The sequence below is a fragment of the Oncorhynchus tshawytscha genome, linkage group LG02 (genome assembly GCF_018296145.1).
Source record: "Oncorhynchus tshawytscha isolate Ot180627B linkage group LG02, Otsh_v2.0, whole genome shotgun sequence".
NCBI lineage: Eukaryota > Metazoa > Chordata > Actinopteri > Salmoniformes > Salmonidae > Oncorhynchus > Oncorhynchus tshawytscha.
In genome coordinates this window covers 44,417,658-44,439,448 of record NC_056430.1, presented here as the reverse complement: position 1 = coordinate 44,439,448, position 21,791 = coordinate 44,417,658, and the positions used below count along the sequence as shown (strand labels likewise).

Genomic DNA, 21,791 nt, shown 5'->3' with positions numbered 1-21,791 from the left:
GCTGAAACACCACCAGGTCAGTGGAACAGAACCGAAACCCAAGTGAATAACACGGGACCAAAACTTTTACAAATACTCTTCATTCTCCCACCTGTCCAAAACTGCCCCGGTTAGGGTGTACTACTCACGCTCGCTATCTCCCCCAGGGGGGTGGTAGAAGGACAGGCCCAGGGAGATTACGGCAGCAATCTCCAGGATGATGAGAGTAACATCCTGTAGGGCCTCCCATACCAGCGCCAGGAAGGACTTAGGCTTTTTAGGAGGGATGAAGTTCTTCCCAAATGCTGCGTGGCGCTTCTCCAGATCCACTGGGTTACCAGACAGACCTGAGAGAAATGGAGGAGGAGGAAGAAAAGGAGGAGGAAGGAGAAGAGACAGTTAATAGAGTAACCAGTTATCACAGAAATGCATATAACGAGATCAAAACAATAGATGTTGAATATATACACTTACTATAAAAAGGTATGAAAACATATGACAACCCGTCAGGGTTAGAAGTCTTTAGGGTATTCTATAGGAAGTGGTGTAAAGTACTTAAGTGAAAATACTTTAAACTTTTACTTTACTACATTCCTAAAGAAAGTAGATATACTTTATACTCCATCCCTTTTCCTTAACACCCAAAAGTACTTGTTACATTTTGAATGCTAAGCAGGACAGGAAAATGGTCCAATTCACACTCTTCTCAAGAGAACATCCCTGGTCATCTCTACTGCCTCTTATCTGGCGGACTCACTAAACACAAATGCATCGTTTGTAAATGATGTCTGAGCGTAGGAGTGTGCCCCTGGTTAACCGTAAATAAAATAGTACCATCTGGCTTGCTTAATATAAGGAGTTTGAAATTATTTATACTTTCACTTTTGATACTTAAGTATATTTAAAACCAAATACTTTTAGAATTTTACTCAAGTAGTATTTTACTTTTACTTGAGTAAAGGTCTAGATGTCTTAATAGAAAATTACTCAAGTATGACAATTGGGTACTTTTTCCAACCACTGTCTATAGGTTGCTGTATAAGTCTGGGTACAAATGTCTTAAATTACTTTTGTAGTGAAACGTCTACATCACCGTTTCTTTATCTGAGGATAAACATGACAACAATGGCTGTTGCCATACCAAACAGAACCAAGTAGAGCTGACAGTTCAAACACACCCATCCACACCCCATGTCAGCCTCCCGCTGCTGTCACAAGCTGCTAGACAACCACTGCCAAAGACTTTGAATTTCAGTTGGACAAAACCACACATCGGTCCGACAAAACATAATATCCCTTTGGTACATTTTTCATCAATCAAACCGCTAGATCATCTGGTATTGTCCTATTAAGATAAAATAAAAATGTTTTAATACATTCTGAGTAAGATATCATCACCTCATGGAAATCTTATGAATCATAAATGTTGCAAATAAATCTAGAAAACTGCAATTTAAAAAAAAATACAAAAAGGAGGTCAGTCAATGAGAACCCATGAGGCGTTTGAAATTATCACAAGGGTGTTGAACACATTGGGCGCATCCCAAAATGGCAAGCTACTCCCTATGAAGTGCACTACTTTTGACCAGGGCCCATAGGGAATCGGGTGTCATTGGGGATGGAGCTGTCATGACTGTTTCCTGTCCTCTGGGATTGAACGTCGGAAGGATCACACAGTGAATCAATTATGCTTTAGTCACTCCCACATTGGTCCAGGATTTAACCACTCTCCCTGCTTCGTTCAATCTTTCACTCAGCAGCTTTACACTATGTCCTCGTTGTATCAATCTCCCTCATGTAGTTCAAGGTCTATTCAAATAGATCAGCTACTGAGATATGTGGCTAGCTATGGATAACTGGTGAGGTGTATAGGATACATCGATAGTACAGCACACTAACAGTTATACAAGATCAATAAGTTCAGAATACATTTAGTATTGACATGGCTAGTTATGGTAGTGCATGACTGGTGAGTAGATCCACAACTAAAGACAGCTTAGTTATGCTAACATGCTGATGTATTATTACACTGCTGATATGCAGAACTGTAGTTAGCTATGCTAACCAGATAAATGTGAGAACGAGCTGGATGAGCAAAATACAGTATACAGAGTCCCAGCCCTCTACGACAGATGCCCCTTAAAACCACCATCATATTGCTTTCCCGCTACTGTGAGCCAGCTGGACAACCGGAGGGAGGGAGGGATGGAGGGAGAGAGGGGGCAGGGGGTGGGTGAGGCAGTGGGGAAGAAAGGCAGAAGGTGAGGGAAGTGTGAGGGGGGAACTGTCTTATGTTGCTAAAAACAGCTGGACGTAATGACATCAAACCCCCCAAAAATATTGTTATGCAAAAACCTTGTGTCATAAAAATGGAGTGGTTGAAGTCTCTCCATTATCCATTCAGGCAAGATGCATATTAATACATTGTCAACAGTCTGTATACCCTCCCACCTATCTGTTCCACGTCTCAGGAAGACTGCAAAAACAGCATGGATAGAAGGCACTAATTGAATCATATTTGCCATATTCTAATAATTGTCATGTGCCAATGTATCCCACCGGTTCGTGCCATGGTGAAACTTGCACTCCTGTAGATCTGAAATAAATTGATGACGAAACTTGCATCCAGCCAGCCAGAAAATCAAGATGAAGCAATTCAGGCATTCTTGAAAGTCAAGACAACCCTTGTCCTGCCTAGAAGCATTATTTTTATAGTTTAAAAATAGATTTAGCAAGCAGTAGGAATTTAGAATTAAAATGGGGAGTTCAAAAAAACAAAATCGTTCCCATTATGATTTTTCGCAAAAGAAAGATCAGCAAGATAAAATTTCACCCGTCGAACAGATCTTGACAACATTTCTCCGATAGTTGCCGTGACCATTAAACATGTCGCAATGTTTTTTTGTTGTGACATTGCTTTTTCAAATAAAATTGGGTCAACGGAAATCTGTTTACAGTTGATACAGCAATCTCCGATAGCTAACAGAGAACCTTCGCTGAATTTACAGTACCAGTCAAAAGTTGACACACCTACTCAGTCAAGGGCTTTTCTTTATTTGTACTATTTTCTACATTGTAGAATAATAGTGAAGACATCAAAACTATGAAATAACACATATGGTATAATGTAGCAACCAAAAAAAGTATTAAGCAAATCAAAAAAATGTTTTAAAATTGAGATTCTTCCTAGTAGCCACCCTTTGCCTTGACAGCTTTGCACACTCTTGGCATTCTCTCAACCAGCATCATATGGTAGTCACCTGGAATGCATTTCAGTTAGCAGGTGTGCATTGTAAAAAGTTATTTTGTGGATTTTCTTCCCTTCTTAGTGCGTTGTGTTGTGACAAGGTAGAGGTGGTATACAGAAGATAGCCCTATTTGGTTAAAGACCAAGTCCATATTATAGCAATAACAGCTCAAATAAGCAGAGACGACAGTCCATCATTACTTTAAGACATGAAGGTCAGTCAATTCGGGAAATTTCATGGTTGAATTGCTGCAAAGACACCACTTCTAAAGGCCACCAATAAGAAGAAGAGACTTGCTTGGGCCAAGAAACTTGAGCAATGGACAATAGGCCAGTGGAAAATCTGTCCTTTGTTCTGATGAGTCCAAATTTTAGATTTTTGGTTCCAACCACTGTGTCTTTGTGAGACGCAGAGCAGGTGAACGGATGATCTCTGCCTGTGTGGTTCCCCCTGTGAATGCAGGATGTGCAGGATGTGTGATGGTGCTTTGCTGGTGACACTTTGAATTATCAATAAATAACAGACAAAGGCACACTTAACCAGCATGGCAACAACACCATTCTGCAGCGATACAAACATCCCATCTGGTTACACTTAGTGAGACATTCATTTGTTTTTCAACAGGACAATGACCCAAAACACCCCTCCAGGCTGTGTAGGGGGTATTTGACCAAGACCGAGAATGACGGAGTGCTGCATCAGATGACCTGGCCTTCACAATCACCCGACCTCAACGCAGTTAAGATGGTTTGGGACGAGTTGGACCGCAGAGTGAAGGAAAAGCAGTCAACAAGTGCTCAGCATATGTGGGAACTCCTTCAAGACTGTTTGAAAAGCATTCCAGGTGAAGCTGGTTGAGAGAATGCCAAGAGTGTACAAAGCTGCCATCAAGGAAAAGGGTGGCTACTTTGAAGTAACTCAAATATAATATATATTTAGATTTGAACACTTTTTTTTGGTTACTAAATGATTCCATATGTGTTATTTCATAGTTTTGATGTCTTCACTATTATTCTACAATGTAGAATATAGTACAAATAAATAAAAACCCTTGAATGAGTAGGTGTGTCCAAACTTTGGACTGGTACACATATTAATGATTTCACATAGAATGGAGCAGGTATGGTAGGGAGCATAGAGGCAACGAGATGGGATTTTCATTGTAAAATGCATCTGAAGATTGTTTTAGCAGAGTTCAAACTGTCATGTAAAGCATTGCTATCCTGTTGTCTACTATAATCTAACATTACTTAATTCTTTGTGGGCTCATTTAGTAGCCTATGCATAATTGATTGAGAAATACCACAGCCCTAAAGTGAACAGTTGAAATTAATCAAGACAGCTGATTGGATTCGATTGTTTTCCAGGCCCTCCTCCGTCGATGCTACTTGTTGAGCCTAGAAAGTGGATAGCTGAGAAGATGGGCTAGAATAAGATGTTGTCATGACTTTGCCAGTTTGCGTGAGGGTCGTAAAACCCCCTTTCTCTCTTCCCCTTAGCAGTTTATGACCCATGAATACCAAAACTCTCCCTCTCCACTCTATAGAATGGACATTGCAATAAATCCTTTGTTACCACAGAGAGAGACTTTGCAATACAGTAACTTAAAAAGGTTGGGGAATGGAACAATATTTCTGTAATCCAACCAGTTGAGTGTCCATTGGTACAGATCAGTTGTTTTCTGGGACATTATATCTGATAAATTGTATCGTGGAAAGTCTACACATTCTAGTTATCAGATTCACATTGAATTGTTGTGCAATTTAAATGTTTCAATATGAAACTATTTGTGAAAAGATAAAATGTCATTTTAGCCTTCTAAATGAGAGAATTGTTTTCACAAGTAATTTATGCCCATTCAGGGGCCACGCCCAAGTGAACAGACATTGGTTGGAGAGGGATGAAACATGCCCTTCTCTTCCCCAGTATAAAGCCCCCATGACCCAATTCACGTCAGACTAAGCAAACCCCAGCGTGAGCTGTGGTTTCAAATGGTTAGGACCCTTACAAAACGATAAGACTAGAAAACCATCCCATGTGGAGCATTGGCTACATGGCTGGAAATGGTTAAACTCTGAGACTATCGATTCACTACAGAATGAGTGAGAAATTCTAGACGACACTAATTACTAGACTGCGGCTAGAAATGACATAAACCTAGGACGAGAACACCGACAACCGCCGAAGCAACTATTCAATGAGAACATTTCTGAATGGTACTCGGAAGTATCCATTCTAAACATCTACAACCACAAAAGACTTTGTGACTTCTGGGAAAGTTAATCAGAGACTGATGAACCCTACAGGACGATCGAGGATTCCAACAGAAGACAACAACGACATACGGGCGTAAATATAAATATACATTTATTTTCGAATGAGCGGCCATTCATAGGCAAAGGATTAGCATTTCAATGAATAAAATTATAGACTGTGTAATGAATCCATTTGTCTTTCCCGCTCTCTCAGTCCCACCCCTTTCTCTTTGTCTACCAAGCTGTCATAATGGCTTAGCCCACTAGGGATTTCTCCATTATTGTTAGTAACCAATATCTACTGTTTCTTTTTATGTATTTCTGTGATTATATAGTTAGTAAATAAATAATTAAGCCAATTTGTATATTGCTGATTAATAATTAATGCTAGGGTTCATGCAGATAACCAAGAATTTTACAACCTTCAGATGAGACTGATAGAAGGTCACAATTAATAATCATGAATGGAAGACTAATTGATAAGATATGAAAATATCTGAAGAGTCGATTCGGGAAATACCACGTGATTATAATAGACCATTTGCATACTGTTTGGATGGTTAGGCCTACTATATGCACACAGCCTTCCAGATGCATGCCCACTGATAAGGCTAACAACTGCAACTCCTTCATGGTTAAATGACCTATCTTGAATGGAAAACAACAACCTACAACAACTACTCACACAAAGGTTCTCTCTTCCTAACTGATCAACTCTCACCATCTACACCAGAGACGACACAGACATTGTCAGCTATCGTGACAAATGCATGTGTGGACTCTGTTGAAATGGCACTCTCACTCCTTCCTGTTGGAGGGAGTGATACTGAACAGAGTCCACCGCAGGGAGCTAGTGTGCACGGATGTCTCGCTAGTGGATTGGGGGGCAGTGTTCAGAGGAATGACAGCGAGCGGACGCTGGAGCCCCCATGGGGTGGCCAGCACATCAATGTGCTGGAGCTCAGGGCGGTTCGCCTGGCACTCCAATAGCTCCAGAAGCATGGAAGGGAAGCATGTTCTGGTCAGATCAGACAACACGGTAGCGGCGTATATCAATCACCATGGCGGACTGAGATCATGGCACCTCCACAAAATGGCTTCCAAGCTCTTGCCTCCACGAGGTCTTGAGAAATGACCTGCTGAAGGAGGACTGGAGTCTACACCCTCAGTTGGTGTTAGAGCTGTGGGAAAGGTTTGGGAGAGGGCAGGTGGACCTGTTTGCATTCATTGTCCCAGCTGGTTGTAGATGTCGGACAACAAGATCTTAACTAGCTGAATCAGAAATGATGAAGAATCAGGGTTGGACTGAAAACCTAGAGGACAGTAGATCTCCAGGAAGAGGATTAGGCAGCCCTGCTCTAGACCCTCTGGGTTTGGACACCCTCGCTCACGATTGGCCAGCAACAACACTTTGTGTTTCAAACATTTCCCCTGATCACAGCTACGCTAGACAGGGTTAGAAGTCTGTCTGGTGAAGGCCCCTTCGGTGCGAAACTGAGACCTTGACGTGGTGCTGTCAGCACCTTGCTAGGCCACCTTTTGAGCCCCTGGGTTAGCGTCTTTGAAGCACTGATCCATAAATGTGACATTTCTGTTGGCTATTACCTCGACTAAGAGGCTTAGTGAACTTCATGCTCTTTCAGTGAGCGCGGAATGTTTCCGAATGGGTGCAAACAAGTGCAGTGTTATCCTCCGGCCTAGCCCCTCTTTCATGTCAAAGGTGCTGTCTGACAGACATGTGAACCGGCCCTCGCATTTACCTTCCAGGGCTGCAAGTGGGCTGGGTTTTTACCCAAGTTTGCTGTGCCCGGTGAAGGCACATGACACTTCCGTTACACAGACTAAGACAAAATGACAGTCGGATCAGCTGTTCGTATGTTATGGTCAGAGAGTTCTGGGGAAGAGCCTATCGAAACAGAGATTCTCACATTGGATTGGGGACACTATTACTACAGCATATCCACTGGCTGGCCGGCCTTTGCCATCTGTTGTAGTGGCGCATTCTACTAGAGGAGTAGGTACATCATGGGCCCTGCCCCGAGGAGTTTCCCTTGATGAAATTTGCGCCTCGGCAAGTTGGGCGTCGTCTAGCACTTTTGCTAGGTACTATCGAGTCAATGGTGCTGCCGCAGACCAGGTCAGGATAGCCGTGTTGGGTGTTGCCTCCACTTCCTTAGAGGGGGATGGAGGGACACAGCAACCATGACTGCCCTGAGTTCAGTCCGACAAGATTATGCTCGTCTGGCCATGCCTAGTTCACAATTCATCTGGTATTGTGATGCCATATTGGAGTGATCAATTACAGACGACGCAATCGCAAATCACACTGCCCTAACCCATCTGGACAAGAGGAATACCTTTGTAAGAATGCTGTTCATCAACTACAGCTCGGCATTTAACACCATAGTACCCTCCAAACTCGTCATTAAGCTCGAGACCCTGGGTCTCGACTCCGCCCTGTGCAACTGGGTCCTGGACTTCCTGAAGGGCAGCCCCCAGGTGGTGAGGGTAGGAAACAACATCTCCACCCCACTGATCCTCAACACTGGGGCCCCACAAGGGTGCGTTCTCATCCCTCTCCTGTACTCCCTGTTCACCCATGACTGTGTGGTTACGCATGCCTCCAACTCAATCATCAAGTTTGCAGACCACACTACAGTGGTAGGCTTGATTACCAACAACGATGAGACGGCCTACAGGGAGGAGGTGAGGGCCCTCGTAGTGTGGTGTCAGGAAAATAACCTCACACTCAATGTCAACAAAACAAAAGGAGATGATTGTGGACTTCAGGAAACAGCAGAGGGAGCAGCCCCCTATCCACATCGATGGGACAGTAGTGGAGAAGGTGGAAAGAGATTAAGTTCCTCGGCATACACATCACAGACAAACTGAAAAGGTCCACCCACACAGACAGCTTGGCGAAGGCGGCGCAGCAGCGCCTCTTCAACCTCCCGAGGCTGAAGAAATTTGGCTTGTCATCAAAAACACTCAAACTTCTACAGATGCACAATCGAGAGCATCCTGTCGTGCTGTATCACCGCCTGGTACGGCAACTGCTCCGCCCACAACCATAAGGCTCTCCAGAGGGTAGTGAAGTCAGTACAGGTGCATCAAAGCGGGGACCGAGAGACTGAAAAACAGCTTCTATCTCAGGCCATCAGACTATTAAACAGCCATCACTAACATTGAGTGGCTGCTGCCAACATACTGACTCATCTCTAGACACATTAATAATAAAAATTGGATGTAATAAATGTATCACTAGCCACTTTAAATAATGTTTACATACCCTACATTACTCATCTCAAATGTATATACTGTACTCTATATCATCTACTGCATCTTGCCTATGCCATTCGGCCATCGCTCATCCATATATTTTTGTGCATGTTAGCTCCCGCCAGCAATACAGATTCCCAGGCACCTCGATACAAACACCGGTGCACTGGTCGCCATGTTAGCTACCGCCAGCAATACAGATTCCCAGGCACCTCGATACAAACACCGGTGCACTGGTCGCCATGTTAGCTACCGCCAGCAATACAGATCCCCAGGCACCTCGATACAAACACCGGTGCACTGGTCGCCATGTTAGCTACCGCCAGCAATACAGATTCCCAGGCACCTCGATACAACCTAGACATTCGCACCGATTTATTGACTCGTCATGCAGCCCAATCAGCCAGGCAAAACGGTCTTGAGTGGCAACAAATCTGCCCAATTAGCTGATTCCATACACCCACTCCTTTCGACACACCCACACGCCAGTCGACACATTGGCTTGCAGCTACCCATACTTGCTTTACAGCCCTACCAGACTGATAACCGTGTAGCAAACATCCATGTAAGCTCACGAGATCAGGTGGCTTGTGAGGCTAGAGGAGGAATGTGCTGTGGCCAAATAAAATAAGGAAAAAGAGGGGGAGAAAAAAAGCCCCAAAACAAAGCACCGCTGCCAAGCGTTCTCTGGTTGGCTATCTGTCAGGATCTGAGTCTAGTCTGGAGATTGGGTGCTATCAGAAGTGACAGAGTATTGTCTGTGGACACTGGCTGTCTGCCTAGAGTCCTGTTCTGTTAGTCTGGCCTCCCAGTTACCATGATAAATGTGAAGCGTTGCTGTCACTTTTTCGTCCCTCTATTTCCATGGGCAGTGATACGGGAGCAGGTGCAGAGGGAGGATAGAGGGAGGGAGAGGAAGAGGAAAATAGGTATAGAGGAAGCCATATGGAAAGAAAGAAAGAATGAGAGAGCGAGAGAAAGCGAGAGAGGAAAACTGAAAGGAAATCCATCTTGCCGCAGCCGGACAGAAAACACATACAAGACAACCGTCGTTGAGCGAAGTCGAGGGGTTATGGGATGGCAGCCGCAGAGTGGGCCAATGAATAATTTGGGAGAAGTTGCCGTGGAAAACAGAAGAAGCGAATGATGAGGTGTCTGGGATTTCAGGGGCATCGTTTGCACACAGACAAACATGACACAGCAACGGGTTGTCAGGCTAGGCAAAAACCACACTTTTACAGTCTGAAGTTGCCAGGTTGAGTCATCGTCACCATTTATAGCCTTTTTAAAATATATATTTTTACATTTAACCTTTATTTAACTAGGCATGTCAGTTAAGAACAAATTCTTATTTACAATGACGGCCTACCCGGACTACACTGGGCCAATTGTGAGCCTCCCTATGGGTCTCCCAATCACTGCCCGGTGTGATGCAGCCTGGATTCAAACCAAGGACTGTATTGACGCACCTTGCATTGAGATGCAGTGCCTTAGACTGCTGAGCCACTCGGAACCCAAATAGTCTGAGGCTAAAACCAACAGATAGGTGTTTTATTTGTCACATGCACCGGACAGGTGCAGTCAAACGCCTTTATAGTCTTGGGTTGCCAGTTTGGGTGACATCTCTTAGTGATCTTTTAACAGGGTATTACGTGGAATAATGTATTTCTGTGGATGAAACGTAATTTCTCTGAATAGAAGAACACATTTCTGTGAGTAGCCTAAAACATAAATCAAAGCACAAACTACTTATCAAACAGCATGGCCACATGCTGATTACATGGGTTTCTGTTCAAATGTGTTTTATTATTTGCTCACTTTGCGTTTTATGGGAACACATGCCTTCTCCTGACACTTGCTAGTGGCAGCAGATTTGCAGAGGAACGCGCTGTGAATGTAAAGATGACGACGTCAGGCTTTCCCTTCAGAAAGGGGAAAATGGATCGAGTTGATGAGATTATTCTCTGTTGTCTATAGCCCCAAAACTCAACTCTGGACCTTTGTTCTACTCCAATCAGGGACTGATTTAGACCTGGGACACCAGGTGTGTGCAATTAATTATCAGGTAGAACAGAATCAGCAGGCTCCGAACCACGTAAGGTAAGAGTTGAATACCCAGGGGCCCAGTTTTCCGATAGCGATGGAATTTAGGCTTAGGAGTGTTTTAACGAAGCATTTTTCCTACAACGGACAAATATTTAACATGCGTTTCCCAAAACACCGCGGAGCGAGAACGGTCGCTACGTGCAATGTTGCAGCATGTGTCGATATACAGTTGAAGTCGGAAGTTTACATAAACTGAGTCATCAAAACTCGTTTTTCAACCACTCCACAAATGTATTGCCAACAAACTACTTTTGGCAAGTCGGTTAGGACATTACTTTGTGCATGACAAGTCATTTTTCTAACATTTAATTACAGACAGATTATTTCACTTATAATTCACAGTATCACAATTCCAGTGGGTCAGAAGTTTACATACACCAAGTTGCCTATGCCATTAAACAGCTTGGAAAATTCCAGAAAATTATATGGCTTTAGAAGCTTGTTCCCTGTAGAAATAGGCTAATTGACATAATTTGAGTCAATTGGAGGTGTACCTGTGGATGTATTTTCAAGGCCGACCTTCAAACTCAGCGCCTCTTTGCTTTACATCATGGGAAAATCAATAGAAATTAGCCAAGACCTCAGAAAAAGAATTGTAGATCTCCACAAGTCTGGTTCATCCTTGGGAGCAATTTCCAAATGCCTGATGCCACGTTGATTTGTACAAACAATATAGTGCACAAGTATAAACACCATGGGACCACGCAGCCATCATACCGCTCAGGAAGGTGATGCGTTCTGTCTCCTAGAGATGAACGTACTTTGGTGCGAAAAAGTGCATGAAGATGCTGGAGGAAACGGCTACAAAAGTTTCTATATCCACAGTAAAACGAGTCCTATATCGACATAACCTGAAAGGCCGCTCAGCAAGGAAGAAGCTACTGCTCCAAAACCACCATAAAAAAGCCAGACTACGGTTTGCAACTGCACATGGGGACAAAGATTGTACTTTTTGGAGAAATGTCTTCTGATCTGATGAAACAAAAATAGAACTGTTTGGCCATAATGACCATCATTATGTTTGGAGGAAAAAGGGGGAGGCTTGCAAGCCGAAGAACACTATCCCAACCGTGAAGCACGGGGGTGGCAGCATCATGTTGTGGGGGTTATTTGCTGCAGGAGGGACTGGTGCACTTCACAAAATAGATGACACCATAAGGTAGAAAAATGATCTGGATATATTTAAGCAACATCTCAAGACATCAGTCAGGAAGTTAAAGCTTGGTCGCAAATGGGTCTTCCAAATGGACAATGACCCCAAGCATACTTCCAAAGTTGTGGCAAAATGGCTCAAGGACAACAAAGTCAAGGTATTGGAGTGGCCATCACAAAGCCCTGACCTAAATCCTATAGAACATTTGTGGGCAGAACTGAAACTGTGTGAGCAAGGAGGCCTACAAACCTGACTCAGTTACACTAGGTCTGTCAGGAGGAATGGGCCAACATTCACCCAACTTATTGAGGGAAGCTTGTGGAAGGCTACCCGAAACGTTTGACCCAAGTTAAACAATGTAAAGGCAATGCTACCAAATACTAATTGAGTGTATGTAAACATCTGACCTACCGGGAATGTGATTCAAGAAATAAAAGCTGAAATAAATCATTCTCTCTATTATTATTCTGAAATTTCACATTCTTAAAATAAAAGTGGTGATCCTAACCTAAGACAGGCAAATTTTTACTAGGATTAAATGTCAGGAATTGTGAAAAACTGAGTTTAAATCTATTAGGCTAAGGTGTATGTAAACTTCTGACTTCAACTGTTAATGGGATCAAAAGAAAGGGAGCGTTGCTCTAGGATCAGCATCCTTTATTCAAATCTTACCTTAGCATTATTTCACAATACTGACGACAGATGAGCTTCTAGACAAATATTTTCCACCTACGGCTGCACATTTTGACGCAGGTTATTCTAACGCTTACCTGATAAAAATGCATTCAACCTCTGATTTGGCACATCATGCCATATACTGAGACAAATTACAGACAGTAGCCTAGCCTAAAAGTAGTAAAAAAAATTGTTTTTTAAATACTCGATTGAACACGAAATGTATTTCAATAGGATTAAAATTAGGCCCACAGCCTACTCTTTATTTTTTAACGCAGTCATCTCAGTTTCCATTTGACTCATATTTGTATACGTCTCGTGATTGTATCAATTGCAGACATTGGCAACATTGTACTGAAGTTCTCAGTCAGAGTGGAGATGGATACACCATGTGATTCTGTTTAGCAGATATCTTCTGTGTTAAAAAATGACACAGAAGGGCATCCTTTCCATCCTTTCCTCTCCTCCTTCAGTCTGACCCATGCCCTTCCATCTTATCTCCTCCGTTTCTCTTTCAATCCCCCTCTCTATGTGTGGATCACCGACTTCAATGTGCTGCTACATATGGCCGCTCATCAGGGTAAACAGCTAGCCAATTGAGAGTCACACCCACCCACCTCTTCTTCGCCTCCCTCCTCTATCCATCGCCCCCCCCCTTTCTCCCTTCCTGCTGAAGCAATACTTGGGTTCTTCCATCCATAAAAGTCAGCCATTACACACACCCTCTCTCCCTTCCTGGGTTCTGATAAAGTGCCCTCCGTGCCAACTGGCCTGTGAAGCCTGCTACTGTATATCTCTCCTTCCTTCTGTCAATCTTCCCTTGCTCCATCTCCCTTTATATCCCTCGTTCATTCTCCCTGCCTCCACTTCTCTATCATTCCCTCTCCATCATTCTGTCACCTTTATTCTCCTCACAACATCTCCCCGCTCCTTCTCCCTCACTTCCCTCCCTCTGAGCGATTAGCTGAAGTTTCTTTTCAAGTTTGAATTATTAGCCGATCTAGAACTTAGTCGGTAGTTGTAGTTTTAAAAATGAAAATAGTCAACATAATTTACCGTAGAAAACGTGGTAATAAACTACAATGACCATAATACAATTTTCCCCTCGACACACAGACCTCGTGAGAGGAGGGAACAGCAGAGCACGACGTTAGGGAGACAGTGGAAGGATAGGGAAAGAGACGGAAACAGTTGCTTTTTGAGGTTGCCTATCTCTAGTCGACAATACATCTGATTGTTTTAAATGTAATCTGTCTTGAAAGTATGCCTTATCTACTTTGAAGGACTACTAAAGTAGTGCTTTCGTCAGACAGCATAGCCAGCTAGCAAGCCCAATTAGGATGGCTCATTGGGGAGCACAGAGATACACAGGTGACTGCCCAAATAAAGGAAATGCCAACATAAAGTGCCTTAATAGGGCCACCATGAGCTGCCAGAACAGCTTCAATGCACCTTGACATAGATTCTACAAGTGTCTGGAACACTATTGGAGGGATGTGACACCATTCTTCCTCAAGAAATACCATAATTTGGAAAATGCTGTCTCAGGCGGCGCTCGAGAATCTCTCGTGTTCAATTGGGTTGAGATCTGGTGACTGAGACGGCAATGGCATAAGGTTTACATCATTTATGCTCATTAAACCATTAAGTGACAACTCTTGCCCAGTGGGCCATAAAATCATGGAAGCTCTGCAGATTTTGTTGTGAGGATACAGAATCAATAGACCAATTGGTATTGCCCTCAGGTAGCATGTTTCTGGTCTCCAGTTCAGGAATGGCTGAAAATGCATAGCATTGATCTAAAATTGACCCTAGAAATAGTACTGTGAGGAGATCTGGAGAGACCGGGTCAGTCAATTACTAATATACTTAGTAAAAGTATTTATCTTCAACATGCAATCTGTAGATTCTATTCGATTAGATAGAAATTGTATGTTAAACATCATAGCATAGTTGAAAGATATGTGTTGCGTAGAAACCCGAAGTGGGTGGCCAGCAGAGATAGATGGGGTGGGCTGAGGGAAGCTGAGGGTTAGTATGTGGAATTGGAGATAAGTGGGAGTGGAGCTGCTGTGCGCGAGAGAGAGAGAGAGAGAGAATGATGGTTAAAAGATAAAATAAAAAAAGTCAAAATAAAACATAAAAGTACATTTGAATGGCACAGGTTTTTGTACACGTCTATACACAAACTTACATGTAATAGTGCCAGACATGCACACAAACCTATACAGTTGCCATTGCTGTTATGATTTTAGTTGTTCTTGATGTCCTTTGTTTTAAATTTATTATTTTGTATTATTTTTTTTGCATTGTTGTTTTCTTCTGTCTTTTCCTTTTTTCTCTTTAGTTCTCTTAGTTGTTGGTGCATTTGGGGGTTCTTGGGGGTGGGGAATGGAATTAATTGTATTTTTTCTTTCTCCTCCGGTGGGGGGGGACTGTGGGAGGGGTCTCGAATGGTTGAGAGACAGCTATTGGGGATCTTGGAGGGTTCGGGTTTCGCAAGATTGTGAACATGAAAAAGGACACTATGACGTATATTTTATATCACGATCATGCACAAACACCCTCACACAATAAGGATGGCTCTGTTGAGGAAAGACTGATACATGTTTGATAGTGGTAGTAGACACCCTCACACAATAAGGAAGGCTCTGTTGCAGAAAGACTGATACATGTTTGATAGTGGTAGTAGACACCCTCACACATAAGGATGGCTCTGTTGCAGAAAGACTGATACATGTTTGATAGTGGTAGTAGACACCCTCACACAATAAGGATGGCTCTGTTGTGGAAAGACTGATACATGTTTGATAGTGGTAGTAGACACCCTCACACAATAAGGATGGCTCTGTTGCAGAAAGACTGATACATGTTTGATAGTGGTAGTAGACACCCTCACACAATAAGGATGGCTCTGTTGCAGAAAGACTGATACATGTTTGATAGTGGTAGTAGACACCCTCACACATAAGGATGGCTCTGTTGCAGAAAGACTGATACATGTTTGATAGTGGTAGTAGACACCCTCACACAATAAGGATGGCTCTGTTGTGGAAAGACTGATACATGTTTGATAGTGGTAGTAGACACCCTCACACAATAAGGAAGGCTCTGTTGCAGAAAGACTGATACATGTTTGATAGTGGTAGTAGACACCCTCACACAATAAGGAAGGCTCTGTTGCAGAAAGACTGATACATGTTTGATAGTGGTAGTAGACACCCTCACACATAAGGATGGCTCTGTTGCAGAAAGACTGATACATGTTTGATAGTGGTAGTAGACACCCTCACACAATAAGGATGGCTCTGTTGCAGAAAGACTGATACATGTTTGATAGTGGTAGTAGACACCCTCACACAATAAGGATGGCTCTGTTGCAGAAAGACTGATACATGTTTGATAGTGGTAGTAGACACCCTCACACAATAAGGATGGCTCTGTTGCAGAAAGACTGATACATGTTTGATAGTGGTAGTAGACACCCTCACACAATAAGGATGGCTCTGTTGCAGAAAGACTGATACATGTTTGATAGTGGTAGTAGACACCCTCACACAATAAGGATGGCTCTGTTGTGGAAAGACTGATACATGTTTGATAGTGGTAGTAGACACCCTCACACAATAAGGATGGCTCTGTTGCAGAAAGACTGATACATGTTTGATAGTGGTAGTAGACACCCTCACACAATAAGGATGGCTCTGTTGCAGAAAGACTGATACATGTTTGATAGTGGTAGTAGACACCCTCACACAATAAGGAAGGCTCTGTTGTGGAAAGACTGATACATGTTTGATAGTGGTAGTAGACACCCTCACACAATAAGGATGGCTGATACTGTTTGATAGTGGTAGTAAAGACCCTCACACAATAAGGATGGCTCTGTTGCAGAAAGACTGATACATGTTTGATAGTGGTAGTAGACACCCTCACACACACAAGGATGGCTCTGTTGTGGAAAGACTGATACATGTTTGATAGTGGTAGTAGACACCCTCACACAATAAGGATGGCTCTGTTGCAGAAAGACTGATACATGTTTGATAGTGGTAGTAGACACCCTCACACAATAAGGATGGCTCTGTTGCAGAAAGACTGATACATGTTTGATAGTGGTAGTAGACACCCTCACACAATAAGGATGGCTCTGTTGCAGAAAGACTGATACATGTTTGATAGTGGTAGTAGACACCCTCACACAATAAGGATGGCTCTGTTGCAGAAAGACTGATACATGTCTGATAGTGGTAGTAGACACCCTCACACAATAAGGAAGGCTCTGTTGTGGAAAGACTGATACATGTTTGATAGTGGTAGTAGACACCCTCACACAATAAGGATGGCTCTGTTGCAGAAAGACTGATACATGTTTGATAGTGGTAGTAGACACCCTCACACAATAAGGATGGCTCTGTTGTGGAAAGACTGATACATGTTTGATAGTGGTAGTAGACACCCTCACACAATAAGGATGGCTCTGTTGCAGAAAGACTGATACATGTTTGATAGTGGTAGTAGACACCCTCACACAATAAGGATGGCTCTGTTGCAGAAAGACTGATACATGTTTGATAGTGGTAGTAGACACCCTCACACAATAAGGATGGCTCTGTTGCAGAAAGACTGATACATGTTTGATAGTGGTAGTAGACACCCTCACACAATAAGGATGGCTCTGTTGCAGAAAGACTGATACATGTTTGATAGTGGTAGTAGACACCCTCACACAATAAGGATGGCTCTGTTGCAGAAAGACTGATACATGTTTGATAGTGGTAGTAGACACCCTCACACAATAAGGATGGCTCTGTTGCAGAAAGACTGATACATGTTTGATAGTGGTAGTAGACACCCTCACACAATAAGGATGGCTCTGTTGTGGAAAGACTGATACATGTTTGATAGTGGTAGTAGACACCCTCACACAATAAGGAAGGCTCTGTTGCAGAAAGACTGATACATGTTTGATAGTGGTAGTAGACACCCTCACACAATAAGAAAGGCTCTGTTGTGGAAAGACTGATACATGTTTGATAGTGGTAGTAGACACCCTCACACAATAAGGATGGCTCTGTTGCAGAAAGACTGATACATGTTTGATAGTGGTAGTAGACACCCTCACACAATAAGGATGGCTCTGTTGCAGAAAGACTGATACATGTTTGATAGTGGTAGTAGACACCCTCACACAATAAGGATGGCTCTGTTGCAGAAAGACTGATACATGTTTGATAGTGGTAGTAGACACCCTCACACAATAAGGATGGCTCTGTTGCAGAAAGACTGATACATGTTTGATAGTGGTAGTAGACACCCTCACACAATAAGGAAGGCTCTGTTGCAGAAAGACTGATACATGTTTGATAGTGGTAGTAGACACCCTCACACATAAGGATGGCTCTGTTGCAGAAAGACTGATACATGTTTGATAGTGGTAGTAGACACCCTCACACAATAAGGATGGCTCTGTTGTGGAAAGACTGATACATGTTTGATAGTGGTAGTAGACACCCTCACACAATAAGGATGGCTCTGTTGTGGAAAGACTGATACATGTTTGATAGTGGTAGTAGACACCCTCACACAATAAGGATGGCTCTGTTGCAGAAAGACTGATACATGTTTGATAGTGGTAGTAGACACCCTCACACAATAAGGATGGCTCTGTTGCAGAAAGACTGATACATGTTTGATAGTGGTAGTAGACACCCTCACACAATAAGGATGGCTCTGTTGCAGAAAGACTGATACATGTTTGATAGTGGTAGTAGACACCCTCACACATAAGGATGGCTCTGTTGCAGAAAGACTGATACATGTTTGATAGTGGTAGTAGACACCCTCACACATAAGGATGGCTCTGTTGCAGAAAGACTGATACATGTTTGATAGTGGTAGTAGACACCCTCACACATAAGGATGGCTCTGTTGCAGAAAGACTGATACATGTTTGATAGTGGTAGTAGACACCCTCACACAATAAGGATGGCTCTGTTGCAGAAAGACTGATACATGTTTGATAGTGGTAGTAGACACCCTCACACATAAGGATGGCTCTGTTGCAGAAAGACTGATACATGTTTGATAGTGGTAGTAGACACCCTCACACATAAGGATGGCTCTGTTGCAGAAAGACTGATACATGTTTGATAGTGTCTTGATGCTGTATTGTTTGTCCTTCATGTTCTAATACTTTAATGTTACCCCTTCCTTGTGTTTTCTGTTATAAATAATAATAAAAAACGTTTTTTTTAAACTCTTGCCCTGTGGATGGTGGCCCACCCAGCAATTTTTTATACAAGACCCTACGCATGTGATGTTATTTGCTTAATTAGCTCAGGAACCCCACCTGTGTGGAAGCACCTGCTTTCAAAATACTTTGTATCCCTTATTTAATTGTTTCCATTATTTTGGCAGTTACCTGTAAATGGTGGCTGCTACTGCCCGAGCAGAGATGAGATGACTTGAAATAAAATATTAAAGTCATCAAATAAAAATAAATGTAATAAACACAACTTAATTATTGTATTAAAGTAAAGGATTGTGATAAAGGGTGGTTTGCTAATAAGTAAATGGGCAGTCACTACTTGCTATTTTTTATGAAATAGCTATAACAAAGTTATCATACTAAAACAAATACGCATTTATTGTACTAAATAATGTAAAAAATCTAAAAACGAAATTGAACTGTCAACATTTTCCTGAAACCGAACCAACCTCAAAAATCACTAATCACTCAGCAATACACCCTCCCTCATTTTCCTCTCTCAATCTCATCCCCCAATCTCTCCTGTAAGCAGTGTTAAAGTTGAAAAAAACGGAACAGTCCAATAAGGGTTGATGCCCACCCTCCGTGTGTCAATGTTTTACTGTTAACGGCCTGTGCCGCCTTTTTACTGCAGAGGCAGCCAAGTGTTTTTATGTGTGCTCCGACACTTTTACTGGATTGGGAATTAGTCCAAGAGCATCTGAGGCTTCCCAGAGGTAGAGCTGAAAATCAAGGGCTTTCCGGCACAAAAGACAACACTATCTGTATAGACATGTACAACCATTTATTTTTTGGTGTTTCTCCCTCTAAAAACTTCTTCCCAAGCCATGTTTGAAACCATGGTGACCACATTGTTGTACTTGTGCACCATGTATCGTCAGAAATTTAAAACGGACTCTCAGCAAACATTTTAGGGGTGTAAGATTAAAGAAATCACTTTAAGATGCCCCCATAGTTCACTGCTAGCCCTGATGATAAATACCATCCACTGAGACCGCCCACTCCAGGGGAAACACCATAGGGAGCCAATCAAAATAACCCCTCGGGCTCCTTTCCTTCCTCAGTGGCTTCTGGAGGACACAGGCTTCTCTGAATCACTCATCCAGACTGGCGGAATCCCAAAGTTACACCCAAGGGCCCATTACCGGGGGCGATGGGTGTCAAGGTGACTGATATATATATGTGAGTGAGAGAGTGAGAGAGTGAGAGAGTGAGTGTGTGAGAGAGTGAGTGTGTGAGAGAGTGAGAGAAAATGCAAAATGACTCGATAGGAGAGTAATTAAAATAAATAAATAATAATCACACTATAGTGAGGTAGGCCTTTACACTCGTACCCGGGTTGAAAATGGCACTGAAAAACTCCTAAATTGGAACTCAGTGGCTGTACAGTAAAGATCTGTACTTGACGTCAGAACTCTGGCTCCGTGCATCATAGTGCTTCACTTGAGCACCTCGTGCGACAAGAAGTTGCCCCTATCCCTTACGCTAATTGAGCAACTTTGCACATCTGAGTGAGGGAAATGCTGTAAATGAAGAGCACTAATGTAATTTAAAAGATTAAACATGGAGGATTATAATAATAAATACCACTGATGTCATACAAGCAAGCCAAACACCCGTGTGTGCACGTCACATTTCCATATCATAAAACACATGTAACATACAGTGTAAACCTTTATGGCCACTATGTTTAATGTACAATTACAAGATGACATGGCGTCATACCCTGGGTTTTTCTGAAGAGAATGAAGTTGTTTGTCTTTTGCGATGAAAATTCACTGCGGCACAAGTACCCGAAAGCACTCATGATTATTTCTATGGGCACCATAATGATGATCAGTTTCCCTGAATTGCATTGTGAAAGACTAATGTCAAATTTGATAACTTAGCTAGTCATGTTGGCAATAGAACAAGCTTTAAGATGCTCACCTGACCCTAATTGCTATTTATAAAATGGTACGTTTTGGATTGCATAAACAACCGTAATTGTGTGATGGCGGCGATGCAGGGTTGTGTTCCAAACAAAACAACTAGAAGTGTGCTTCGCTCTACTTCCTCACAATGAGGAGAGCTAAAAAAAACACCTTATAGTTGAAGACTCTTCTTTGAATCATAAAAAGTGCATTGAAATGACTTAGGAACTATGCACGCTTTGGAGAGCTGTGGCCACGTAGAGACACCAGTTAGCCCTCTCACTAAAACCCTTGTCATTGTTTTGTCTTATGTTGCACCTACCCCACATTTTCCAGGAATATTCTTATCATGTTACTGAATGTAGTATTTTCAGAGTTCGTTCTCAACAGATACGACGAAAAATACAGCAAATGTAAAAATGCACCTCAAATCAACAGTGAAATATTTGGATTCAGTCTTGTCGGGTGAACGGTTGGGCCTTCACTTTGGGAGAAATCATTTTATCATGAATTCCAAACTGTTCCCTTTCAATTGCTACCATGGTTATGCATATGATTTTCATATTTCTTGTGTAAGAAACATTTCAATTTTGCCCTATCCATATACGCCAATTCTCATTAGTATAAAGGGTTAACGGGTGAAATAGCAGGAATGGAATGGAGACCATCTGTGAAGCCATTTTGATAATTACGCACATAATAAAATATAAGAAAAGGCCCTACTGTTTATATACAGAGCGATAAAGAGTGTGCGTCTGTGAGTGACAGAGAGAGAGAGACAGAAAATCTGAATAAAAATAAATCAGAATCGGATACAGTCCACCTTAAAACAGGACACACCCATTATCTGGAGGAGGCCCCTTCCCATTATGCAAATCTTTTGAGTCTGGGGACAAATTCATAAATCAGAAC

The 21,791-nt window shown here is 42.5% G+C and overlaps 1 protein-coding gene across 8 annotated transcripts in view; it reads right to left on the bottom strand.

The window, feature by feature from the left end:
- The window catches only part of LOC112244844 (plasma membrane calcium-transporting ATPase 1), a 144,911-nt gene that overhangs the window by 61,712 nt on the left and 61,408 nt on the right, over window positions 1–21,791 (bottom strand). For all 8 annotated transcript variants that reach the window (XM_024412662.2, XM_024412663.2, XM_042299363.1 and 5 more), the window contains one exon: window positions 129–326. In XM_024412662.2, the coding sequence (XP_024268430.1) occupies window positions 129–326 (198 nt within the window). The remainder of the gene's footprint in view (window positions 1–128; window positions 327–21,791) is intronic.